At 42.6% G+C, this 23,319-nt stretch overlaps 1 protein-coding gene across 1 annotated transcript in view; it reads right to left on the bottom strand.

Annotated features, from left to right (window-relative positions):
• Positions 1-22,284, bottom strand: part of LOC124280225 (arrestin domain-containing protein 3-like) — a 33,323-nt gene extending 11,039 nt beyond the window's left edge. The window contains exons 1-5 of the mRNA XM_046716139.1: positions 21,831-22,284; positions 17,705-17,925; positions 17,087-17,216; positions 16,842-16,981; positions 14,753-14,857 (exon numbers count right to left, since the gene is read on the bottom strand). Of these exons, the coding sequence (XP_046572095.1) occupies positions 14,753-14,857; positions 16,842-16,981; positions 17,087-17,216; positions 17,705-17,925; positions 21,831-22,083 (849 nt within the window). The 5' untranslated portion in view covers positions 22,084-22,284. The remainder of the gene's footprint in view (positions 1-14,752; positions 14,858-16,841; positions 16,982-17,086; positions 17,217-17,704; positions 17,926-21,830) is intronic.
• Positions 22,285-23,319: the final 1,035 nt, after the last annotated feature.

The following is a 23,319-nucleotide window of genomic DNA, read 5'->3' as shown; positions in this document are numbered from 1 at the left end:
AATTGGGATATGATGATGAGATGTGTCAATCATGCCAGCGAGCCTCACCACCCGATCCCATTAGTCGCCTCTTACGACAAGTAGGGGTTACTGAAGGTTGATTATAACCCGCACCTTCACGGGTACAATTCTTTAAGAAACAAGAAAGATATACAGATTTCATTGTTTATTAGCTCCGTTTCAAATGAGTAGGCTTTAGGATAGGAGCTCTCCCAAATGTCAACTTTTACATGTTGTGCTAATTGTATTATTGCCCTCCCTCATCGTCCTGTCTTCACTCTCTACATCAGATGTCATGTCTTCATAACCATCATCAATTTAGTCTTCTACCCAAGATTTATATTGGTACAGTTTGGAAAACACGTCATGATACAGATTATTCGTGTCTTGTACTCGTTTCAGTATTCCTTGTGTCTTTGGACCAAACTGCATATGATACAGATAAGTAATAAATCGGGCATACGTCTCTTTAAACGTGCTCCAGATGAATTTCTTCAGTTTGGCTTGTATCATGTCTTCGTGTAACCCTCTTTTCATGTACAGCTGTCGTTTCTCATCCAACAAGTCTTTATTCAGCTCACGCGTACGTGAGTACATTTGTCTTATACCTTGCTCCTCGAGATCAGCTATGTTATTTGTCCTGTTGCCGTGTGTGACAGCACTTAACGATACAGCATCATCATCATCAGTTTCCATTTCAGGACATTGTTTATCGCGTAAATGTCTTTGTAAATTGTGGTTATTGGGAAACACTTGACCACAATAGTCACAATCTGACAGAGGACGTGGTCTCTTCACAGCAGAGAAGTTCCTCCCACTTCCTTTTAACTTGGGGTATTCCAGGTGGACCCACTGAAGTCTTTTCAGGACACCAGTTTCTTCTGTGTTTTTGCAAATCATGCACGTCTTGAAACACGAGTCCACAGTCATCACAAGATGGCATTGTTGGGAGGTTTTCTTCACACCTGTCTCACTCTGAACGTCTAACTCGGACTGAATTGTCCTAGCTTGGAGGCCTCCTTTTAAACTGAATGCGTTGGGACAAAGTCGCAAATGGGGAGGTGTTTGGGGTTTTAGATCAACCAACAAGTATCCATAAGGTTTCTTGGTAGCCCTCTGAAATGGCTCCATGAAATGGTCTGTGTTACCTGGAAACATTTGCCTCGCCAAAGTCATGATGGGTTGTTGGTCAATAGGGTTGTTGAACAGAAGCAGATAATGACAGTTTCTTCGCTGTGTGGGATCCTTACTGTAATACAAATTCTGGTTCAAGGCTATCACTGAGAGATTATGATGATGACTTCCTTCGGTATAAAGATCTGTAATGCGTGGATCTTTGCTGGCAGTAGACATTAAGTCAATTGAGGATAACCACGTTCACAACACTGGGGTCCAGAAACGCATCCTTTTCGAGGTGAGAAGGAATGCCTTGATGAAATTCAATGTAAGGATAAACACAAGCTTGAATGGTGTTATACATTGGCTGCCATCGTTTGTAGAGCCATATAATATGTTCAGGATGGTTTAATGTTCATCCTTTCCAGAAGTTGCTTTAATAAGTAGGTTTTCCGACAGAAGGTGGGCCCTGAGACGATCATGGTAAATGGATGTAGGAGCCTAAATTCTTCCCATGACTGGGTAGTACTTTTGGATGAATGTGGTTGCACTGGTTGCATCATAGGTGATGGTACTTGTGGTGGTGGTGCTTGTGGTGGTGGTGGTGGTGGTGGTGGTGCTTGTGGTGCTTGTGGTGGTGGTGGTGGTGGTAGTGGTGCTTGTGGTCACTGCGTTGCTCGTCTGTGTTGATTCCTGAAATGTCTAAGCATGGCATCCCTTCGGAAAAAATCTGATTGCACACGGGGCACGTTGTTGACTGCATGGTGGTCCGAGTCTAAATGGTAGGGAACCATGTCTACCGGCTGCTTTTATCTAAAACGTCGTCTTCCATTTCTTCATGGGAATCTGGGAGGAACTTCCAGCTTTAGATCCCCCTTTCTTCTGCATCTGAATAAGAGCCTTGGCCTGTTCGACCACTTGTTGAGTAGGGGTAACAAAGTTAATCTTAGGCTGCTCTGTGGTTTCTTTTGGTTTATCTTTCTTCCACTCTGGGTCATACAGTTCCAAATATCGATCGACAGACATAATGGCAGATTTGTTTCCTCCACGCATTATAGAATGATAAGGATCTCCTTTCCCTTCAGCCCGGAGCATGTAAAACCATTTATCAGCATCGGGTACGAAGAGTTTGTATTTTGGATTATTCATGATGAAAACGGGTGCGACTTGAGGCGATGTGTCACTGTCACTGGTCCACGGCTAAATGAAGCTAGATAGCCCTCGTGGCCTGTTATATATAGATATCCACGGTTTGAATTGACCTTTCATGGCTTGGTGTAGCTTTCAACATCGCTGCCAGGATGGTCATACATGCTCTTTCCCCGGATTGACAAACTAAACCTAAGCCGGGTGTACTAAGCCAATGCTCTATCAAACAACCAGGCATTTTGAATGGCCTCATCTCTAAGTGCATTGACAAAATGTGGTTTCAAAACAAATGCGACCATAGGCATGTATCTGGCAAAAAGACTCTTCCACATACTGTCTGTCGTTCAAAGGGGTGAACTAATCTTCGTAACACAGCTAGGTAGTTATTTCTATCATTTTCCCTCAGGAAACGACGCCTTTCATATCGAGTCACTGGTAATCTTCCCTTTAATAACCTATTGATAATACCATTGACGGCAAGAATCTGTTCTCTGTTCATTTCTAAGATGTCTTGTCGAATCTCCTCAATGTCTTGAAACATTAACATGAACCTTAAAAATTCGTAATGTTTCAACACGTACCTAGCCATAATAATTCTAGCAAACAAACTCTTATCGTGGTTGGGATCTCAATGAGATTAGTATTTGAGTCAACCTCTATTTATACATCAACAAAAGACTATACATAGACAACCAATGCATATGTACTCTTAACATTGATTTTTCTAATATTCACACATTTTACATCACACTCTTGGTTGCAAATCCACATGACTACCCCAGCAGGTCATATTTTTCTGAGGTACTCCCACCAGGGCCAAATACGGACAGTCTGGAGACCATTTTTCATGTTCGACCCCGGGATCGTCATCTACTTCCCAGTTCTTGAGAACGAGACCACATTGAAAACACTTGCAAGTGTCCCCTCTGATTAAGTACACAAATCCGGCCTGGGCCATGCGACTAGGACTCTATTTCATCTGCACTGGCCAGTCCTTAAACGAATCGAGTCTTTTCTGGAATGAAGTCCATTCAGTACTGATTGCACAGCAATCGAGTGTCTTGTCGAGTGGGTAATGTCCACACACATCGACGATATCCCAGAGCAGTGGTAACACGTCCGCACAGTACAGTGTCTAAACCAAGAATGGCTTTACACCCAGTGACTAGTCACTAGGGTTACAGAAGGAACACATGAGGTACCCTATCTGGTTTTGATGATCCTCTTGTCCCATACAAGGAACCATCTCTTTCAGTTCTGGCACGAAATCTGTCATCACATCACAACAGTCTCTCGGTTTCTGCCATTGTTGTTTGGATAACAAGATACCCTTAGCCGTAGGTACCACTCTTCCCAGGTGTTCATATTTCTCCCACTGTCGTAGATCCACACCACCATTTGGATCCAAAGTAGCATACATATTGGCTCCAACATGAGCATAATCATGGGTCCTTCCTTGATCGATGGCCTCCTGAAGCTTGAAATGGACTCCACTAAGTTCCAGCCAATGTTTCAAACTCAGGACAATACCACGTTTGGTAGGATAACTTCTCCCACTAGGATAAACATCGTACTTCCTTACATGAATGTTCAGTACATCATTCCACATCTTGGCCGTCACAAATATGTCATTGCCTAAGTCTATATGACAACGAGGATCCTGTAGCTCTGTCTTGTCTGTCTCTAATTCCTACAATGTCATGGCCTGTATCTCTCCGCATTCCTCCAAAGCTTTACAGAAGAGGGTGTAGGCTTCTGGTCCCCACCGGGGAAGGGTATCTAATAAAGCTCTGACCCGGTCAAAGGAGGTTTGTGGTTTCTCGATAATCTCGGCTTTCATGAGGCAAGTGAGAACTTTAAACTGTAACAGTTTGTCGACCACCTCTTGTACTGGCTGTATAGCTTGCACTAGGCCGGAGTAATTCTTCCTCAGGATATCACGGTGAGCGGCTTCCATCTTCGAGGTAAACGGCTACCAGAATCAGTAGAGTCAAGAGGATGCGTGCCTTGTCTCTTGCGACTGAATGACATGGGGACTGTTCGGAGGCCTTGTATTGCCCACACACGAGTCTAAAAATACCTCTGGGAAAGTACCACGGTCAGCTCAATGTGAAATGAGGTCAACCTGAAGGTCACACACTCACCGGAAGGGGACTCCCAGAGGAGGATGGGTCACACAAAGGTCACACCTATGTTACGTCATAAAAACAATATGGCGCATTTGGGCTTCAACACGCACAACAAACCCCCCCCCAACATTTCTGATTTGGTTTACTGTTCACTACTGGGAAAACTATTCAACTATTAACGTTAAACAGAACGTTAAGACCACGTAATATACGTCAGCATTAAATACCTTAACCTTCTGGCGACGTTTTGGATTTGTTTCCTCCACGCATTATAGAATGATAAGGATCTCCTTTCCCTTCAGCCCGGAGCATGTAAAACCATTTATCAGCATCGGGTACGAAGAGTTTGTATTTTGGATTATTCATGATGAAAACGGGTGCGACTTGAGGCGATGTGTCACTGTCACTGGTCCACGGCTAAATGAAGCTAGATAGCCCTCGTGGCCTGTTATATATAGATATCCACGGTTTGAATTGACCTTTCATGGCTTGGTGTAGCTTTCAACATCGCTGCCAGGATGGTCATACATGCTCTTTCCCCGGATTGACAAACTAAACCTAAGCCGGGTGTACTAAGCCAATGCTCTATCAAACAACCAGGCATTTTGAATGGCCTCATCTCTAAGTGCATTGACAAAATGTGGTTTCAAAACAAATGCGACCATAGGCATGTAACTGGCACAAAGACTCTTCCACATACTGTCTGTCGTCCAAAGTGGGTGAACTAATCTTCGTAACACAGCTAGGTAGTTATTTCTATCATTTTTTCCTCAGGAAACGACGCCTTTTCATATATGAAGTCACTGGTAATCTTCCCTTTAATAACCTATTGATAATACCATTGACGGCAAGAATATGTTCTCTGTTCATTTCTAAGATGTCTTGTCGAATCTCCTCAATGTCTTGAAACATTAACATGAACCTTAACAATTCGTAATGTTTCAACACGTACCTAGCCATAATAATTCTAGCAAACAAGCTCTTATCGTGGATGGGATCTCAATGACCTCTATTTATACATCGACAAAAGACTATACATAGACAACCAATGCAGATGTACTCTTAACATTGATTTATTTCTAATATTAACACATTTTACATCACACTCTTTGTTGCAAATCCACATGACTACCCCAGCGGGCCACCTCTTTCTGAGGTACTCCCCACCAGGGCCAAATACGGACAGTCTGGAGACATTTTTCATGTTCGACCCAGCGATCGTCATCTACTTCCCAGTTCTTGAGAACGAGATCACATTGGAAACACTTGCAAGTGTCCCCTCTGATTAAGTATGCGAATCCTGCCTGGGCCATGCGACTAGGACTCTGTTTCATCTGCACTGGCGAGTCCTTAAACGAATCGAGTCTTTTCTGGAATGAAGTCCATTCAGTACTGATTGCACAGCAATTGAGTGTCTCGTCGAGTGGGTAATGTCCACACACATCCATGATATCCCAGAGCAGTGGTAACACGTCCGCACAGTACAGTGTCTAAACCAAGAATGGCTTTACACCCAGTGACTGTAGTCACTAGGGTTACAGAAGGAACACATGAGGTACCCCATCTGGTTTTGATGATCCTCTTGTCCCATACAAGGAACCATCTCTTTCAGTTCTGGCACGAAATCTGTCATCACATCACAACAGTCTCTCAGTTTCTGCCATTGTTGTTTGGACAACAAGATACCCTTAGCCATAGGTACCACTCTTCCCAGTTGTTCATTTTTCTCCCACTGTCGTAGATCCACACCACCATTTGGATCCAAAGTAGCATACATATTGGCTCCCACATGAGCATAATCATGGGTCCTTCCTTGATCGATGGCCTCCTGAAGCTTGAAATGGACTCCACTAAGTTCCAGCCAATGTTTCAAACTCAGGACAATACCACGTTTGGTAGGATAACTTCTCCCACTAGGATAAACATCGTACTTCCTTACATGAATGTTCAGTACATCATTCCACATCTTGGCCGTCACAAATATGTCATTGCCTAAGTCTATATGACAACGAGGATCCTGTAGCTCTGTCTTGTCTGTCTCTAATCCCATCAATGTCATGGCCTGTGTCTCTCCACATTCCTCCAAAGCTTTACAGAAGAGGGAGTAGGCTTCTGGTCCCCGCCGGGGAAGGGTATCTAATAAAGCTCTGACCGGTCAAAGGAGGTTTGTGGTTTCTCGATAATCTCTGCCTTCATGAAGATGGTAAGGACTTCAAACTGTAACAGTTTGTCAACCACCTCTTGTACACGCTGTATAGCTTGCACTAGGCCGGAGTAATTCTTCCTCAGGATATCACGGTGAGCGGCTTCCATCTTCGAGGTAAACGGCTAAGAGGATCGTAGTAGAGTCAAGAGCATGCGTGCGTTGTCTCTGGCGACTGAATGACATGGGGACTGTTTAGGGCCTTATATTGCCCGCACACGAGTCGAAAAATACCTCTGGGAAAGTACCACGGGCAGCTCATTTGTGAAATGAGGACAACCTGAAGGTCACACACACACCGGAAGGGACTCCCAAAGGAGGATGGGTCACACAAAGGTCACACCTATGTTACATCATAAAACAATATGGCGCATTTGGGCTTCAACACGCACAACAAACCCCCTCCCCCAACATTTCTGATTTGGTTTACTGTTCACTACTGGGAAAACTATTCAACTATTAGCGTTAAACAGAGCGTTAAGACCACGTAATATACGTCAGCATTAAATACCTTAACCTTCTGGCGGCGTTTTGGATTTGTTTCCTCGCATTATAGAATGATAAGGATCTCCTTTTCCCTTCAGCCAGACATGTAAAACCATTTATCAGCATCGGGTACGAAAGAGTTTGTATTTTGGATTATTCATGATGAAAACGGGTGCGACTTGAGGCGATGTGTCACTGTCACTGGTCCACGGCTAAATGAAGCTAGATAGCCCTCGTGGCCTGTTATATATAGATATCCACGGTTTGAATTGACCTTTCATGGCTTGGTGTAGCTTTCAACATCGCTGCCAGGATGGTCATACATGCTCTTTCCCCGGATTGACAAACTAAACCTAAGCCGGGTGTACTAAGCCAATGCTCTATCAAACAACCAGGCATTTTGAATGGCCTCATCTCTAAGTGCATTGACAAAATGTGGTTTCAAAACAAATGCGACCATAGGCATGTAACTGGCACAAAGGCTCTTCCACATACTGTCTGTCGTCCAAAGTGGGTGAACTAATCTTCGTAACACAGCTAGGTAGTTATTTCTATCATTTTTCCTCAGGAAACGACGCCTTTCATATCAAGTCACTGGTAATCTTCCCTTTAATAACCTATTGATAATACCATTGACGGCAAGAATCTGTTCTCTGTTCATTTCTAAGATGTCTTGTCGAATCTCCTCAATGTCTTGAAACATTAACATGAACCTTAACAATTCGTAATGTTTCAACACGTACCTAGCCATAATAATTCTAGCAAACAAGCTCTTATCGTGGATGGGATCTCAATGACCTCTATTTATACATCGACAAAAGACTATACATAGACAACCAATGCAGATGTACTCTTAACATTGATTTATTTCTAATATTAACACATTTTACATCACACTCTTTGTTGCAAATCCACATGACTACCCCAGCGGGCCACCTCTTTCTGAGGTACTCCCCACCAGGGCCAAATACGGACAGTCTGGAGACATTTTTCATGTTCGACCCAGCGATCGTCATCTACTTCCCCAGTTCTTGAGAACGAGATCACATTGGAAACACTTGCAAGTGTCCCTCTGATTAAGTATGCGAATCCTGCCTGGGCCATGCGACTAGGACTCTGTTTCATCTGCACTGGCGAGTCCTTAAACGAATCGAGTCTTTTCTGGAATGAAGTCCATTCAGTACTGATTGCACAGCAATTGAGTGTCTCGTCGAGTGGGTAATGTCCACACATCCATGATATCCCAGAGCAGTGGTAACACGTCCGCACAGTACAGTGTCTAAACCAAGAATGGCTTTACACCTAGTGACTGTAGTCACTAGGGTTACAGAAGGAACACATGAGGTACCCCATCTGGTTTTGATGATCCTCTTTGTCCCATACAAGGAACCATCTCTTTCAGTTCTGGCACGAAATCTGTCATCACATCACAACAGTCTCTCAGTTTCTGCCATTGTTGTTTTGGACAACAAGATACCCTTAGCCATAGGTACCACTCTTCCCAGTTGTTCATTTTTTCTCCCACTGTCGTAGATCCACACCACCATTTGGATCCAAAGTAGCATACATATTGGCTCCCACATGAGCATAATCATGGGTCCTTCCTTGATCGATGGCCTCCTGAAGCTTGAAATGGACTCCACTAAGTTCCAGCCAATGTTTCAAACTCAGGACAATACCACGTTTGGTAGGATAACTTCTCCCACTAGGATAAACATCGTACTTCCTTACATGAATGTTCAGTACATCATTCCACATCTTGGCCGTCACAAATATGTCATTGCCTAAGTCTATATGACAACGAGGATCCTGTAGCTCTGTCTTGTCTGTCTCTAATCCCATCAATGTCATGGCCTGTGTCTCTCCACATTCCTCCAAAGCTTTACAGAAGAGGGAGTAGGCTTCTGGTCCCCGCCGGGGAAGGGTATCTAATAAAGCTCTGACCCGGTCAAAGGAGGTTTGTGGTTTCTCGATAATCTCTGCCTTCATGAAGATGGTAAGGACTTCAAACTGTAACAGTTTGTCAACCACCTCTTGTACACGCTGTATAGCTTGCACTAGGCCGGAGTAATTCTTCCTCAGGATATCACGGTGAACGGCTTCCATCTTCGAGGTAAACGGCTAAGAGGATCAGTAGAGTCAAGAGCATGCGTGCGTTGTCTCTGGCGACTGAATGACATGGGGACTGTTTGGGGGCCTTATATTGCCCGCACACGAGTCGAAAAATACCTCTGGGAAAGTACCACGGGCAGCTCATTGTGAAATGAGGACAACCTGAAGGTCACACACACACCGGAAGGGGACTCCCAAAGGAGGATGGGTCACACAAAGGTCACACCTATGTTACATCATAAAAACAATATGGCGCATTTGGGCTTCAACACGCACAACAAACCCCCCCCCCAACATTTCTGATTTGGTTTACTGTTCACTACTGGGAAAACTATTCAACTATTAACGTTAAACAGAACGTTAAGACCACGTAATATACGTCAGCATTAAATACCTTAACCTTCTGGCGACGTTTTGGATTTGTTTCCTCCACGCATTATAGAATGATAAGGATCTCCTTTCCCTTCAGCCCGGAGCATGTAAAACCATTTATCAGCATCGGGTACGAAGAGTTTGTATTTTGGATTATTCATGATGAAAACGGGTGCGACTTGAGGCGATGTGTCACTGTCACTGGTCCACGGCTAAATGAAGCTAGATAGCCTCGTGGCCTGTTATATATAGATATCCACGGTTTGAATTTTCACTCTTTCATGGCTTGGTGTAGCTTTCAACATCGCTGCCAGGATGGTCATACATGCTCTTTCCCCCGGATTGACAAACTAAACCTAAGCCGGGTACTAAGCCAATGCTCTATCAAACAACCAGGCATTTTGAATGGCCTCATCTCTAAGTGCATTGACAAAATGTGGTTTCAAAACAAATGCGACCATAGGCATGTAACTGGCACAAAGACTCTTCCACATACTGTCTGTCGTCCAAAGTGGGTGAACTAATCTTCGTAACACAGCTAGGTAGTTATTTCTATCATTTTTCCTCAGGAAACGACGCCTTTCATATCAAGTCACTGGTAATCTTCCCTTTAATAACCTATTGATAATACCATTGACGGCAAGAATCTGTTCTCTGTTCATTTCTAAGATGTCTTGTCGAATCTCCTCAATGTCTTGAAACATTAACATGAACCTTAACAATTCGTAATGTTTCAACACGTACCTAGCCATAATAATTCTAGCAAACAAGCTCTTATCGTGGATGGGATCTCAATGACCTCTATTTATACATCGACAAAAGACTATACATAGACAACCAATGCAGATGTACTCTTAACATTGATTTATTTCTAATATTAACACATTTTACATCACACTCTTTGTTGCAAATCCACATGACTACCCCAGCGGGCCACCTCTTTCTGAGGTACTCCCACCAGGGCCAAATACGGACAGTCTGGAGACATTTTTCATGTTCGACCCAGCGATCGTCATCTACTTCCCAGTTCTTGAGAACGAGATCACATTGGAAACACTTGCAAGTGTCCCCTCTGATTAAGTATGCGAATCCTGCCTGGGCCATGCGACTAGGACTCTGTTTCATCTGCACTGGCGAGTCCTTAAACGAATCGAGTCTTTTCTGGAATGAAGTCCATTCAGTACTGATTGCACAGCAATTGAGTGTCTCGTCGAGTGGGTAATGTCCACACACATCCATGATATCCCAGAGCAGTGGTAACACGTCCGCACAGTACAGTGTCTAAACCAAGAATGAAAAGCTTACACCCAGTGACTGTAGTCACTAGGGTTACAGAAGGAACACATGAGGTACCCCATCTGGTTTTGATGATCCTCTTGTCCCATACAAGGGAACCATCTCTTTCAGTTCTGGCACGAAATCTGTCATCACATCACAACAGTCTCTCAGTTTCTGCCATTGTTGTTTGGACAACAAGATACCCTTAGCCATAAGGGTACCACTCTTCCCAGTTGTTCATTTTTCTCCCACAGTCGTAGATCCACACCACCATTTGGATCCAGTAGCATACATATTGGCTCCCACATGAGCATAATCATGGGTCCTTCCTTGATCGATGGCCTCCTGAAGCTTGAAATGGACTCCACTAAGTTCCAGCCAATGTTTCAAACTCAGGACAATACCACGTTTGGTAGGATAACTTCTCCCACTAGGATAAACATCGTACTTCCTTACATGAATGTTCAGTACATCATTCCACATCTTGGCCGTCACAAATATGTCATTGCCTAAGTCTATATGACAACGAGGATCCTGTAGCTCTGTCTTGTCTGTCTCTAATCCCATCAATGTCATGGCCTGTGTCTCTCCACATTCCTCCAAAGCTTTACAGAAGAGGGAGTAGGCTTCTGGTCCCCGCCGGGGAAGGGTATCTAATAAAGCTCTGACCCGGTCAAAGGAGGTTTGTGGTTTCTCGATAATCTCTGCCTTCATGAAGATGGTAAGGACTTCAAACTGTAACAGTTTGTCAACCACCTCTTGTACACGCTGTATAGCTTGCACTAGGCCGGAGTAATTCTTCCTCAGGATATCACGGTGAACGGCTTCCATCTTCGAGGTAAACGGCTAAGAGGATCAGTAGAGTCAAGAGCATGCGTGCGTTGACTCTGGCGACTGAATGACATGGGGACTGTTTGGGGGCCTTATATTGCCCGCACACGAGTCGAAAAATACCTCTGGGAAAGTACCACGGGCAGCTCATTGTGAAATGAGGACAACCTGAAGGTCACACACACACCGGAAGGGGACTCCCAAAGGAGGATGGGTCACACAAAGGTCACACCTATGTTACATCATAAAAACAATATGGCGCATTTGGGCTTCAACACGCACAACAAACACCCCCCCTCCCCAACATTTCTGATTTGGTTTACTGTTCACTACTGGGAAAACTATTCAACTATTAACGTTAAACAGAACGTTAAGACCACGTAATATACGTCAGCATTAAATACCTTAACCTTCTGGCGACGTTTTGGATTTGTTTCCTCCACGCATTATAGAATGATAAGGATCTCCTTTCCCTTCAGCCCGGAGCATGTAAAACCATTTATCAGCATCGGGATCTGAAGAGTTTGTATTTTGGATTATTCATGATGAAAACGGGTGCGACTTGAGGCGATGTGTCACTGTCACTGGTCCACGGCTAAATGAAGCTAGATAGCCCTCGTGGCCTGTTATATATAGATATCCACGGTTTGAATTGACCTTTCATGGCTTGGTGTAGCTTTCAACATCGCTGCCAGGATGGTCATACATGCTCTTTCCCCGGATTGACAAACTAAACCTAAGCCGGGTGTACTAAGCCAATGCTCTATCAAACAACCAGGCATTTTGAATGGCCTCATCTCTAAGTGCATTGACAAAATGTGGTTTCAAAACAAATGCGACCATAGGCATGTAACTGGCACAAAGACTCTTCCACATACTGTCTGTCGTCCAAAGTGGGTGAACTAATCTTCGTAACACAGCTAGGTAGTTATTTCTATCATTTTTCCTCAGGAAACGACGCCTTTCATATCAAGTCACTTCACTGGTAATCTTCCCTTTAATAACCTATTGATAATACCATTGACGGCAAGAATCTGTTCTCTGTTCATTTCTAAGATGTCTTGTCGAATCTCCTCAATGTCTTGAAACATTAACATGAACCTTAACAATTCGTAATGTTTCAACACGTACCTAGCCATAATAATTCTAGCAAACAAGCTCTTATCGTGGATGGGATCTCAATGACCTCTATTTATACATCGACAAAAGACTATACATAGACAACCAATGCAGATGTACTCTTAACATTGATTTATTTCTAATATTAACACATTTTACATCACACTCTTTGTTGCAAATCCACATGACTACCCCAGCGGGCCACCTCTTTCTGAGGTACTCCCACCAGGGCCAAATACGGACAGTCTGGAGACATTTTTCATGTTCGACCCAGCGATCGTCATCTACTTCCCAGTTCTTGAGAACGAGATCACATTGGAAACACTTGCAAGTGTCCCCTCTGATTAAGTATGCGAATCCTGCCTGGGCCATGCGACTAGGACTCTGTTTCATCTGCACTGGCGAGTCCTTAAACGAATCGAGTCTTTTCTGGAATGAAGTCCATTCAGTACTGATTGCACAGCAATTGAGTGTCTCGTCGAGTGGGTAATGTCCACACACATCCATGATATCCCAGAGCAGTGGTAACACGTCCGCACAGTACAGTGTCTAAACCAAGAATGGCTTTACACCCAGTGACTGTAGTCACTAGGGTTACAGAAGGAACACATGAGGTACCCCATCTGGTTTTGATGATCCTCTTGTCCCATACAAGGAACCATCTCTTTCAGTTCTGGCACGAAATCTGTCATCACATCACAACAGTCTCTCAGTTTCTGCCATTGTTGTTTGGACAACAAGATACCCTTAGCCATAGGTACCACTCTTCCCAGTTGTTCATTTTTCTCCCACTGTCGTAGATCCACACCACCATTTGGATCCAAAGTAGCATACATATTGGCTCCCACATGAGCATAATCATGGGTCCTTCCTTGATCGATGGCCTCCTGAAGCTTGAAATGGACTCCACTAAGTTCCAGCCAATGTTTCAAACTCAGGACAATACCACGTTTGGTAGGATAACTTCTCCCACTAGGATAAACATCGTACTTCCTTACATGAATGTTCAGTACATCATTCCACATCTTGGCCGTCACAAATATGTCATTGCCTAAGTCTATATGACAACGAGGATCCTGTAGCTGTGTCTTGTCTGTCTCTAATCCCATCAATGTCATGGCCTGTGTCTCTCCACATTCCTCCAAAGCTTTACAGAAGAGGGAGTAGGCTTCTGGTCCCCGCCGGGGAAGGGTATCTAATAAAGCTCTGACCCGGTCAAAGGAGGTTTGTGGTTTCTCGATAATCTCTGCCTTCATGAAGATGGTAAGGACTTCAAACTGTAACAGTTTGTCAACCACCTCTTGTACACGCTGTATAGCTTGCACTAGGCCGGAGTAATTCTTCCTCAGGATATCACGGTGAACGGCTTCCATCTTCGAGGTAAACGGCTAAGAGGATCAGTAGAGTCAAGAGCATGCGTGCGTTGACTCTGGCGACTGAATGACATGGGGACTGTTTGGGGGCCTTATATTGCCCGCACACAAGTCGAAAAATACCTCTGGGAAAGTACCACGGGCAGCTCATTGTGAAATGAGGACAACCTGAAGGTCACACACACACCGGAAGGGGACTCCCAAAGGAGGATGGGTCACACAAAGGTCACACCTATGTTACATCATAAAAACAATATGGCGCATTTGGGCTTCAACACGCACAACAAACACCCCCAACATTTCTGATTTGGTTTACTGTTCACTACTGGGAAAACTATTCAACTATTAACGTTAAACAGAACGTTAAGACCACGTAATATACGTCAGCATTAAATACCTTAACCTTCTGGCGACGTAAAAATGACGTATCAAAACGCCAGGCCACAACGTTGTGACATCGTAAATGGGAGGCCAGAGAATAACGTTGTGACAACGTGAAATTGTTAGCTGGGATGTTGGATTTCAGAACAATATTGCCCTACGCTTCCCTCCACTCTGTTTTTCTAGTGCTCAATGTGACCTACCCTGATGAAGTATCTGACTTCGATGACATGGCAGGACCTCATCTTCGTCGACGCTGGAATTGAGTCTACATCCAGCAGCTGGTTATTCCACACTCGCTCCTCTCCCTGGAGAACAGAACAGATATTTTCAAGGATCAATAGTAGAAAGTGAGTGAGTTTTAGCAATATTACAGCAATGTCATGGCGGAGGATACCAATGTACCCATGTGGGGAATCGAACCCGGGTCTTCAATGCAATGAGCAAATGTATTAACCACTAGACTAGCCCACCACCCCTATGTGGCAGGTAAGTCATAAGGCGTTCAGCACTTTGGTGAAAGCTACAGCCATATGTATGCTACTGACAAATCAAGAAACATAATCGAAGGAGAACAGGGATCCGAATCCACGATCGTGGTGTAGAGGGTCCAAGCAATGCAACCGTGCACTTCGAACTGCGGAGCCTCATATGACTGGGCTCCTCGTCGTTGGGCCTTCTTTTGACGTTACAAACTTAGGCAATGCTCATTCATTTCAACATCCTTAATAACTTAATTTGCTGACAAATCAAAAAGCATTATCGGGGCAAACAAGGACCCGAACCCACGGTCTTAGTGTGATGTGCTCAATGAACTGTGCACTGCGAATTGCGGTGACTTATATGACCTGGCAATCCGTCACCGCTCATTGTTAGTACTTCTTGTGAAGTTACACAATCAGGCAATGTGCATTCCTTTTAGTCCACTTCTTTTAGTCCACTTGAAGGATTTTTAGAAAGGTTCAATATTATGCATTTTTATTACATAATTCCAGATTCTTGAGAAGCATTTAGAAGTTGATGAATATATAAGACGAGTATATGGATGTCAACTTCTTTCTTGTATAACACGACGTTTCTGGGCTACTTCTTGCCCCTTCTTCAGGTGATATAAAGTGATACTATATACAAAACATACTATATATACCATCACATCACAAAAGCCGCCTCTATTGTCATTTAATTAGCTGTATATCACTCTGTTGTGTACACATCTCCTTATCATCATTGTTTGTATAACTTCTAATTGATCTGTCGTCATTGATTGTTTGTATATAAATGTACATCTCTGGCTTCCTGTAAATCATATTATCACTTCATTAGCTGTATTCACATCTCCTTATCCTCATTGTTTGTGTCAACTGGCTTTACTTTATCCCTATTATCATTGATTTTATACTGCTTTTCATCGGTCCTCTCTGATTCATTGTATATACATGTACTTCTCGGCTTCCTGTAAGTTCTGGTATATATAGTATGTTTTGTATATAGTATGTCTTTATAGTACAGCTATAACTCTATCTCTCTTTCATTAACAATCACAATTTTTTTCGCCTCTTTTCTCTTCATAACATCGGCTTTTTATTTACTTTCCTTTCATATTTCTTAACGCTTTTATTCCAAATTCCACATAGGTTAACGCCCCATCATTTATATTTTTGGGGGTATGGTGGTTTATCCCTTATTATAAACTTCATAATTATTCATCTAGCTCCCACCTACCCCGTCAGCGACATTGGCAACAGCCAGAAGCTCTAAATCATCATCATAGTATGTCTTTATATCACCTGACGAAGGGGCAAGAAGTAGCCCAGAAACGTCGTGTTATACAATAAAGAAGAAGTTGTCATCAATATACTCGTCTTATACATAATTCCATTCAAACACGAATATATATGATATCTGGACAATCCAATTATGAAAAACAATCGTCAAAATTATAAATATGCACCAAAACTAAAAACACTTTAGCCCCGCCCACACATATGCATGTTTTTATTTTTAGCGGTCGGACGTCTGTGGCTGTGACGTCAAAGCAGAGAGTCCGCTTCTTTATAAGCATTTATCAGAAGTCCACATCCGACGATTCACTCTGGTAGATGATTCCGTCCGATTGTGCCTTCTAAACAGCTTACTACATTATCTTGGCCCCGCTTCGCTATCGTAGCGCTACGACTGTCGTAACTCTATGTTACAGTATAGGATGTACGACAGTCGTATAGCTTTGTGAAACGGGGCCCAGTTGGGGGGCGCGATACGGTAACCACAGATATGCTTTGGGTAATGACCAACCTTCTTGATAGGAAATGATTCCAAGATCCTGATGATGTTGTGTATATTTTTGGTCTCGTTGTGTGCTGTGAAGACGATTTTCTGCTCCAACTGAGCCTTCAGTTTCCCCAGGTCCTTCGTAGACTCGTTCTTCACCACAACTGTCACACAAGTTTAATTATATTCAACAGGTTTGGAACACAATGTTCATCAAACGGATCGGTCATGATACTAATCGGAGAAATAGAACGTGAAATAAAATGTACCTTTCAGAGCGACCTTTTCGCCTGCACAGTAAGCTCCCCTGTCAATTTCGACGTTCAAGCTCAGGGAACCAGCATTTCCGAATCCCAGAGCCTTGGACACTTGTTTTACCACCGCTCGTCCGATTGTTGCCTGTGACAAGAAACACACAGTTTTAGGTTGACTATCCCGAATGGTTTGGGGATGAAGTTAAGAGCAATCACAAGAACCAATTGAAAGCGAGTGTTATTTTAGCCATCTTACCAATGTAGCACTTACATGATAACAAAATGACTTGCCATTCACATAACATTCAAATGGAGAATCGAGACCTTACCCGCGCTGCTACCCATCATACTTATTCGACAGAAGGGGTGATGGGTAGGCTGTCGTTAAACTGTTCATTTGCCTGAATTCCTTACATGGGTAATTATGTAGTACATTTCTTGTTGTCCCCGTTGTTATACGGCTGGTACATTGCTAAAACTGTACAGAACCCGGCATTCACTGGACAGAAATCAGAAGTAGCTTAAGTGGAATTGTAGGTTTCATGAACTCAAGTATTTCTGAGACATCATTTACTGAGTGATCGATGCAGTACCAGAATTGTATCACTTTTATCGTGTTGAGCACTGCTATACCTTATAGTCGTTGACGTTGATGTCGTCCAAGACGGTGATACCGGTGTACCAGCACTTGTCGAAATTGGGGAAAGGCCTTTCAACCTCAACCTTGACCCAGTATCTGGTGGCACCAAACTCGCCCTCGAAGGATGACGGTAGCCCTTCCTTTGGGAGGGTGAACTTGTACCTGTAGTTGTGTTGCCCCGTTGTCAGGGTGTGGTTTGGTCCAGAAACGTTTTCTGGGAGACAGAGAGAGCGAGAGCAGTAAGTATTACAAATCACTATCGGTTCTGATGAGGCAGTCAGTAATGTTTTCCCCGTGAAGATCCGGGTTAGAATTGGTCTTCAGGAACCAATGCTTGTCGTAAGAGACGACTAACAGGATCGGATGGTCAGACTCTGTGTTGGTTGACACATATCATCGTATCCCAAATGCGTACATTCTCATACTGTCGATAACTGGATTGTCTGGTCCAGACTCGATTATTTACAGACCGTTACCTTAAAGCGTGAATATTGCTGAGTGCGGCGTTAAACAACAAAGAAGGCAATGTTTTTCACGGAGTTGGCTAACTATCTAGATGGGAAACGTCGGGAACGTTGAGTTTATCCCATACTCCTGTTAACTGATTCTACGGCAGTTGTGCTAAGGAGGATTATTTTTGATGAGCTGGTTAATATGATGACGATATGTGAAAGGGGCTACAATTTTAATATTCTTAAGTATTCGGTATTGGAGCGGGGCCACTCATGTGAGTACCACCCAGTCGTAAAGGTAATGTTGCCATGTAATGTACTTACAATGACTATGTCAAAAGCATTAAAGAATCCTAATGACCATAAGTATCACATGCCCTTAATATTCATGTCAAAGTATTCGAGTCTCGAAAGGATCGCGTTCTAAGATTCAAATTCTTTTCACGGTCATCACATAAGCATCAGGTACTCCTATTGTTTATATCGTACAATTCAGACTTTTAATGTACGAAGCAAGAGAAAATCTTAATGATCATGTCGTAAGTATATGCTATTCTTCTAGTGGTCATGTGGTAGGTATCAGGGACTCTCAATGATCGTGTCGTAAGTACCAGATACTCTTGATGTTTCGTCTTAGTGTAACATTGAACATTTTGAACATATCGGGTACGTTTAATTATTATAGATTCTTAATGATATGTCGCAAGTACGAATTACTCTAAGGATCACGTGGCATGTATCATATACGAATGCCCGTGTCTTTATGATCTTGCCGTTAGTATTAGTGACTCGTAATGATCATGTCGTAAGTTTCGGATACACGTTGTGACTTTCTGTAAGTATCTACAACTTCCTATTGCCATGCCGTCAGTATCAGATACACCCCATTATATACCAAAAGCAGCAAATATTCCTAATGGTCATGTCGTAAGTTAAGATACGCGAAGTTATGTCGTAAGTATCTGATACTCTTATGGTATGTCGTCAGTATCAGATACACCCAATTATATACCAAAAGTAGCAAATATTCCTAATGGTCATGTCGTAAGTTAAGATACGTGAAGTTATGTCATAAGTATCTGATACTCTTATGGTTATGTCGTAAGTATCAGATACACCCAATTATATACCAAAAGTAGCAAATATTCCTAATGGTCATGTCGTAAGTTAAGATACGCGAAGTTATGTCGTAAGTATCTGATACTCTTATGGTTATGTCGTAAGTATCAGATACGTTTCATGATCATCACATAAGCATGTGATTCAGACTCCTAAGGATATGTCCCAAATATACTACAAACAAAAAATATGGGAACACCCTAAAATTTGATAGTCATATGTAAAGTGAAACGTTGTGAGGTCATTTATACTCTAAGGTAAACTTTTAGTGTGCTTAATAGGCACTTTAAACGACATGTTGGAACATGCAGTGAAGCAACTGATTCAATATTCGTTGAGTTTGAGTGAAATGAAACATTGTTAAAAACAGCGAAAAACAAAGATGCTGAAACACACCAGCACCATGTTTGATTCAAACGCCCAAACACAACAGCCTAGTGCATGTGGAAGACAGACTTCCCATGCAGCTTGTGGGCGTTTGAATCAAACTCAACGAATATTGAATCAGTTGCTTCACTGCATGTTCCAACATGTCGTTTAAAGTGTCTGTTAAGCACACTAAAAGTTGCATTTACCTTAGAGTATAAATGACCTCACCACCTTTCTTTTTATATATGACTATTAAATTTTAGGGTGTTCCCATATTTTTTGTTTGTAGTATAATAGATACTCTAAACGATCATGGCGTAAGTATCAAATGCCCTCAATAATGATGTCATAGTGAGAGAGTATGGTTTTACGCCGCTCTTAGCAATATTCCAGCAATATCACAGCGTGGAACTCCAGAATGGGCTTCAAACATGATTGTATTCATGTGAGGAATCGAACCTTGGTCTCCGGCGTGACGAGCGAACGCTTTGACCATCCGGCTACCCCACCGCCCCTAATCATGTCATAGTTGTCAGACACTCGTAATGATGAATCGTTAGTATGAGATACTTCTAACAACCATCGGGTAATTATCAGATAATCTTGATAACCATAGCGTTAATATCAGGTACCCGTGAATATCCGAGTTAGAATTGGCCGTCAGTAACCCATGCTTGTCGTAAGAGGCGACTAACAGGATCGGGTGGTCAGGCTCACTGGTTTGGTTGACACGTGTCATCGGTTACCAATTGAGCAGATCGATTCCCATGCTGTTGATCACTGGATTGTCTGGTCCACACTCGAATATTAACAGACCGCCGCCATATAGCTGGAATACTGCTGAGTGCGGCTTAAAACTAAACTCAGTCAGTCATTCAGTCAGTTAATATAAGGGATTCTCAATTATCATTTCGTAAGTGCCAGCTACGATTAATGATCATGGTGCAAGTATCAGATTCTCCCAGTTGTAGTTGCTGAAGTATCAGAAACTCCTAACTGTCATGGCGTAATGATCCATGTGCTTCAGCCTTACATGTCGTTATTTATCCTTCACACATTTATCTGCCATGTTCATCACTTTCATAAACTGAAGAGAGATCATCTCGAATAGAAGCGACAAAACCCTTTCCACGTCCAGAAGAAGTCTCTGCTAAAAGCAGTCGTGTACATTTTCCATCTACAGAGAGTGGCATCTTCATCAAAATGTTTCTTCGGTAATATTACTCTACCTATTAATAACGTTAAACTTTCCTTTACAGACACATGATTTAAAGTCCATGTCTACAGATCGCGTCCTATACAATACGTGTTGTTCTAGTTACTTATTATAAGATATTATCTTTACACTGAAATAGCTTGATATCAGCTCAAAGATCACCTGTTATCCGATTACAGGTTGTACATTTTAAGGTAAGGTCAAAAACTTGACTCAAAACACTGAGAGAGTGAGTGAGTTTAGTTTTTCGCTGTTTTTAGCACTATTCAAGCAAGCCTTGGGACACCAGAAATGGGCTTCTCACACTGTACCCATGTTGGGAATCGAACCCAGATCTTCGGCGTGACAAGCGAACGCCTTAACCACTTGGGTACCCTACCGCCCCTCGAAACACTGAGTGTCACATTGACACATGTAGCTATAATAAATAAGTTATCAATTTCTCTGTGTCGTGATTTGAGTACATATCCTCCAAGGAAAAATGTCCGGATCTGTCCACATGAAATACGTTTAGTGTTGGCTCTACAGATTCACAGACAATTTAGTAACTGTGTAGTGTTGGGGGGTAGTCATTCTTGTAAACAATCTTCCAATAGTAATTACGTGGTATTGTTAACATGTTATATCTAAACTGAATCTCAGTGAGTGCTATCGGTTGTTGACACAAATATAATACAACAATAAGTGTTTGAAGTCAAACTATTCGATTACGTCTCTTGCCAGGTTCTTTAAAAAGGGGGCGGCGGGGTAGCCCTGTGGTGAAAGCCTTCTCTCGTCACGCCGAAGACCCGTGTTCGATTCCCCACATGGGTACAATGTGTGAGCCCATTTCTGGTGTCCCCCGCCGTGATACTGCTGTAATATTGCTAAAAGCTGCGTAAAACCCTACTTACTCACTCATTAAAAAAAATTAAACTTCACGAAACTCTCTTTTTCTACACTTGTAAAATTTCTTGAACTTACGTCCCTTGCCAAATACTGTAAAGACACGTCCAAAATATTTCTCCCTGGCGACATAGTCCTTAGTTCCTCCAACGGTACTGGACGAATACTCGTCCCACTTGACCAGCGTCTGTCCATACAGGTAAACTCGGACCCCCTTCACTGTGACATTTTCTGTGACGTCCAAAACCAATTCCCCCGTCACTGGCTCCCCAGGTCGGTACACTTCCTTCCCGCCATCTAGAAGCACTGCGCATGTCTGGAATGTCGACATCGTTCAGGTCTTGAGGATAAGACTTGTTACACTTTATGAACTGGCGGTGACCACGAACAGGATACGGAATACGTTCTACTGGCCGGTACTGCGTTATATAGGTGGCGTACTACACAAAGGAGACAATGAAGTGAGTGTTTTTGATCGCTGGTCTTATATACAACACCCTGAGTCATATATATGTCTGAAGACCAGGTGACTGTAGCGATGCCTCAAGCTGTGCTGGAGATAGAGTTATCACAACGGTATCTCATTACTATGAGATACGCCCCCAACACTGAAGCGTATTTCACCTGAACGTTTTTTTATCACACCTGAATACTGATTGACGACATCAACATGATTGACAGGGATATTACGACATTATTCATGAACTTGCGAAACCACTCGCCGGAAGGAGATAAGGGTCTCTCTTGCACTATTGCATTCTTTTGCCAAGTCTGTATACCCACCCTCAGTAATGTCTACATACTCTCAACACAAGCTGTGAGTGTTAAAGTAATTCGTTAATTTTGTAATTTTAATGTTATTATATTCATTAATGGCTTACTTGTTCATCCTCATTGTTATCATTATTGTTATTATATATTTATTTATTTATTATTTTATTTATCATAATTTTATTCTATTTTATTTTATTTTATTTATTATTATTTTTATTTTATTTTTTGTGAGGGGTGGGGGGCACGGTGCTAATTTGTTTTCTTGCTCTCATTGGAAGTGCTAATCTTTGGGGCTTTGGGAATCATTTTTACGTTTTATGTTTAGGCTGTTTGCTTGGAAACGTTCAATAATGTTAATTATACAGAAACAAAACAAATATCATTTGAACCTTAATAATGCTAGACTACCAGCAGTGTCAAATGTGGGGATAAAGTATTGAGACATGCACGCACGTAGCAAGCCAATATTTTCGTGTAAGCCCCATAGGTTGCAAAGCTTTATATTTACATAGTACTGAGGGCTTGTCCAACTTTCATGGTGATCTTAAGCAAATATCATGTGTAAGCCCGGCCTTTTTCATAATGGTAGCTACGCCCCTGACACGGAATAGGCACCCCTTGGGCACAACTGTTTTCCCTCCTTGTAGATGTCTCTTTTAGCACATGAATCGGACTTTCTGCTAGGATTTGCAAAACAGGCTTTAACTTCACATTCAGGTGTATCGATGACCTGATATCATATACAAACATAAAATATACAATTTCCGTCCGTCTAAAGTTTATCCAAACCGAC

This window comes from Haliotis rubra, unplaced genomic scaffold, assembly GCF_003918875.1.
Source record: "Haliotis rubra isolate DU_JTF1 unplaced genomic scaffold, ASM391887v1 Scf1075, whole genome shotgun sequence".
NCBI classification, from domain to species: Eukaryota; Metazoa; Mollusca; class Gastropoda; order Lepetellida; family Haliotidae; genus Haliotis; species Haliotis rubra.
The sequence above is the reverse complement of the archived record's forward strand: the minus strand, read 5'-3'. Positions and strand labels throughout refer to the sequence as shown.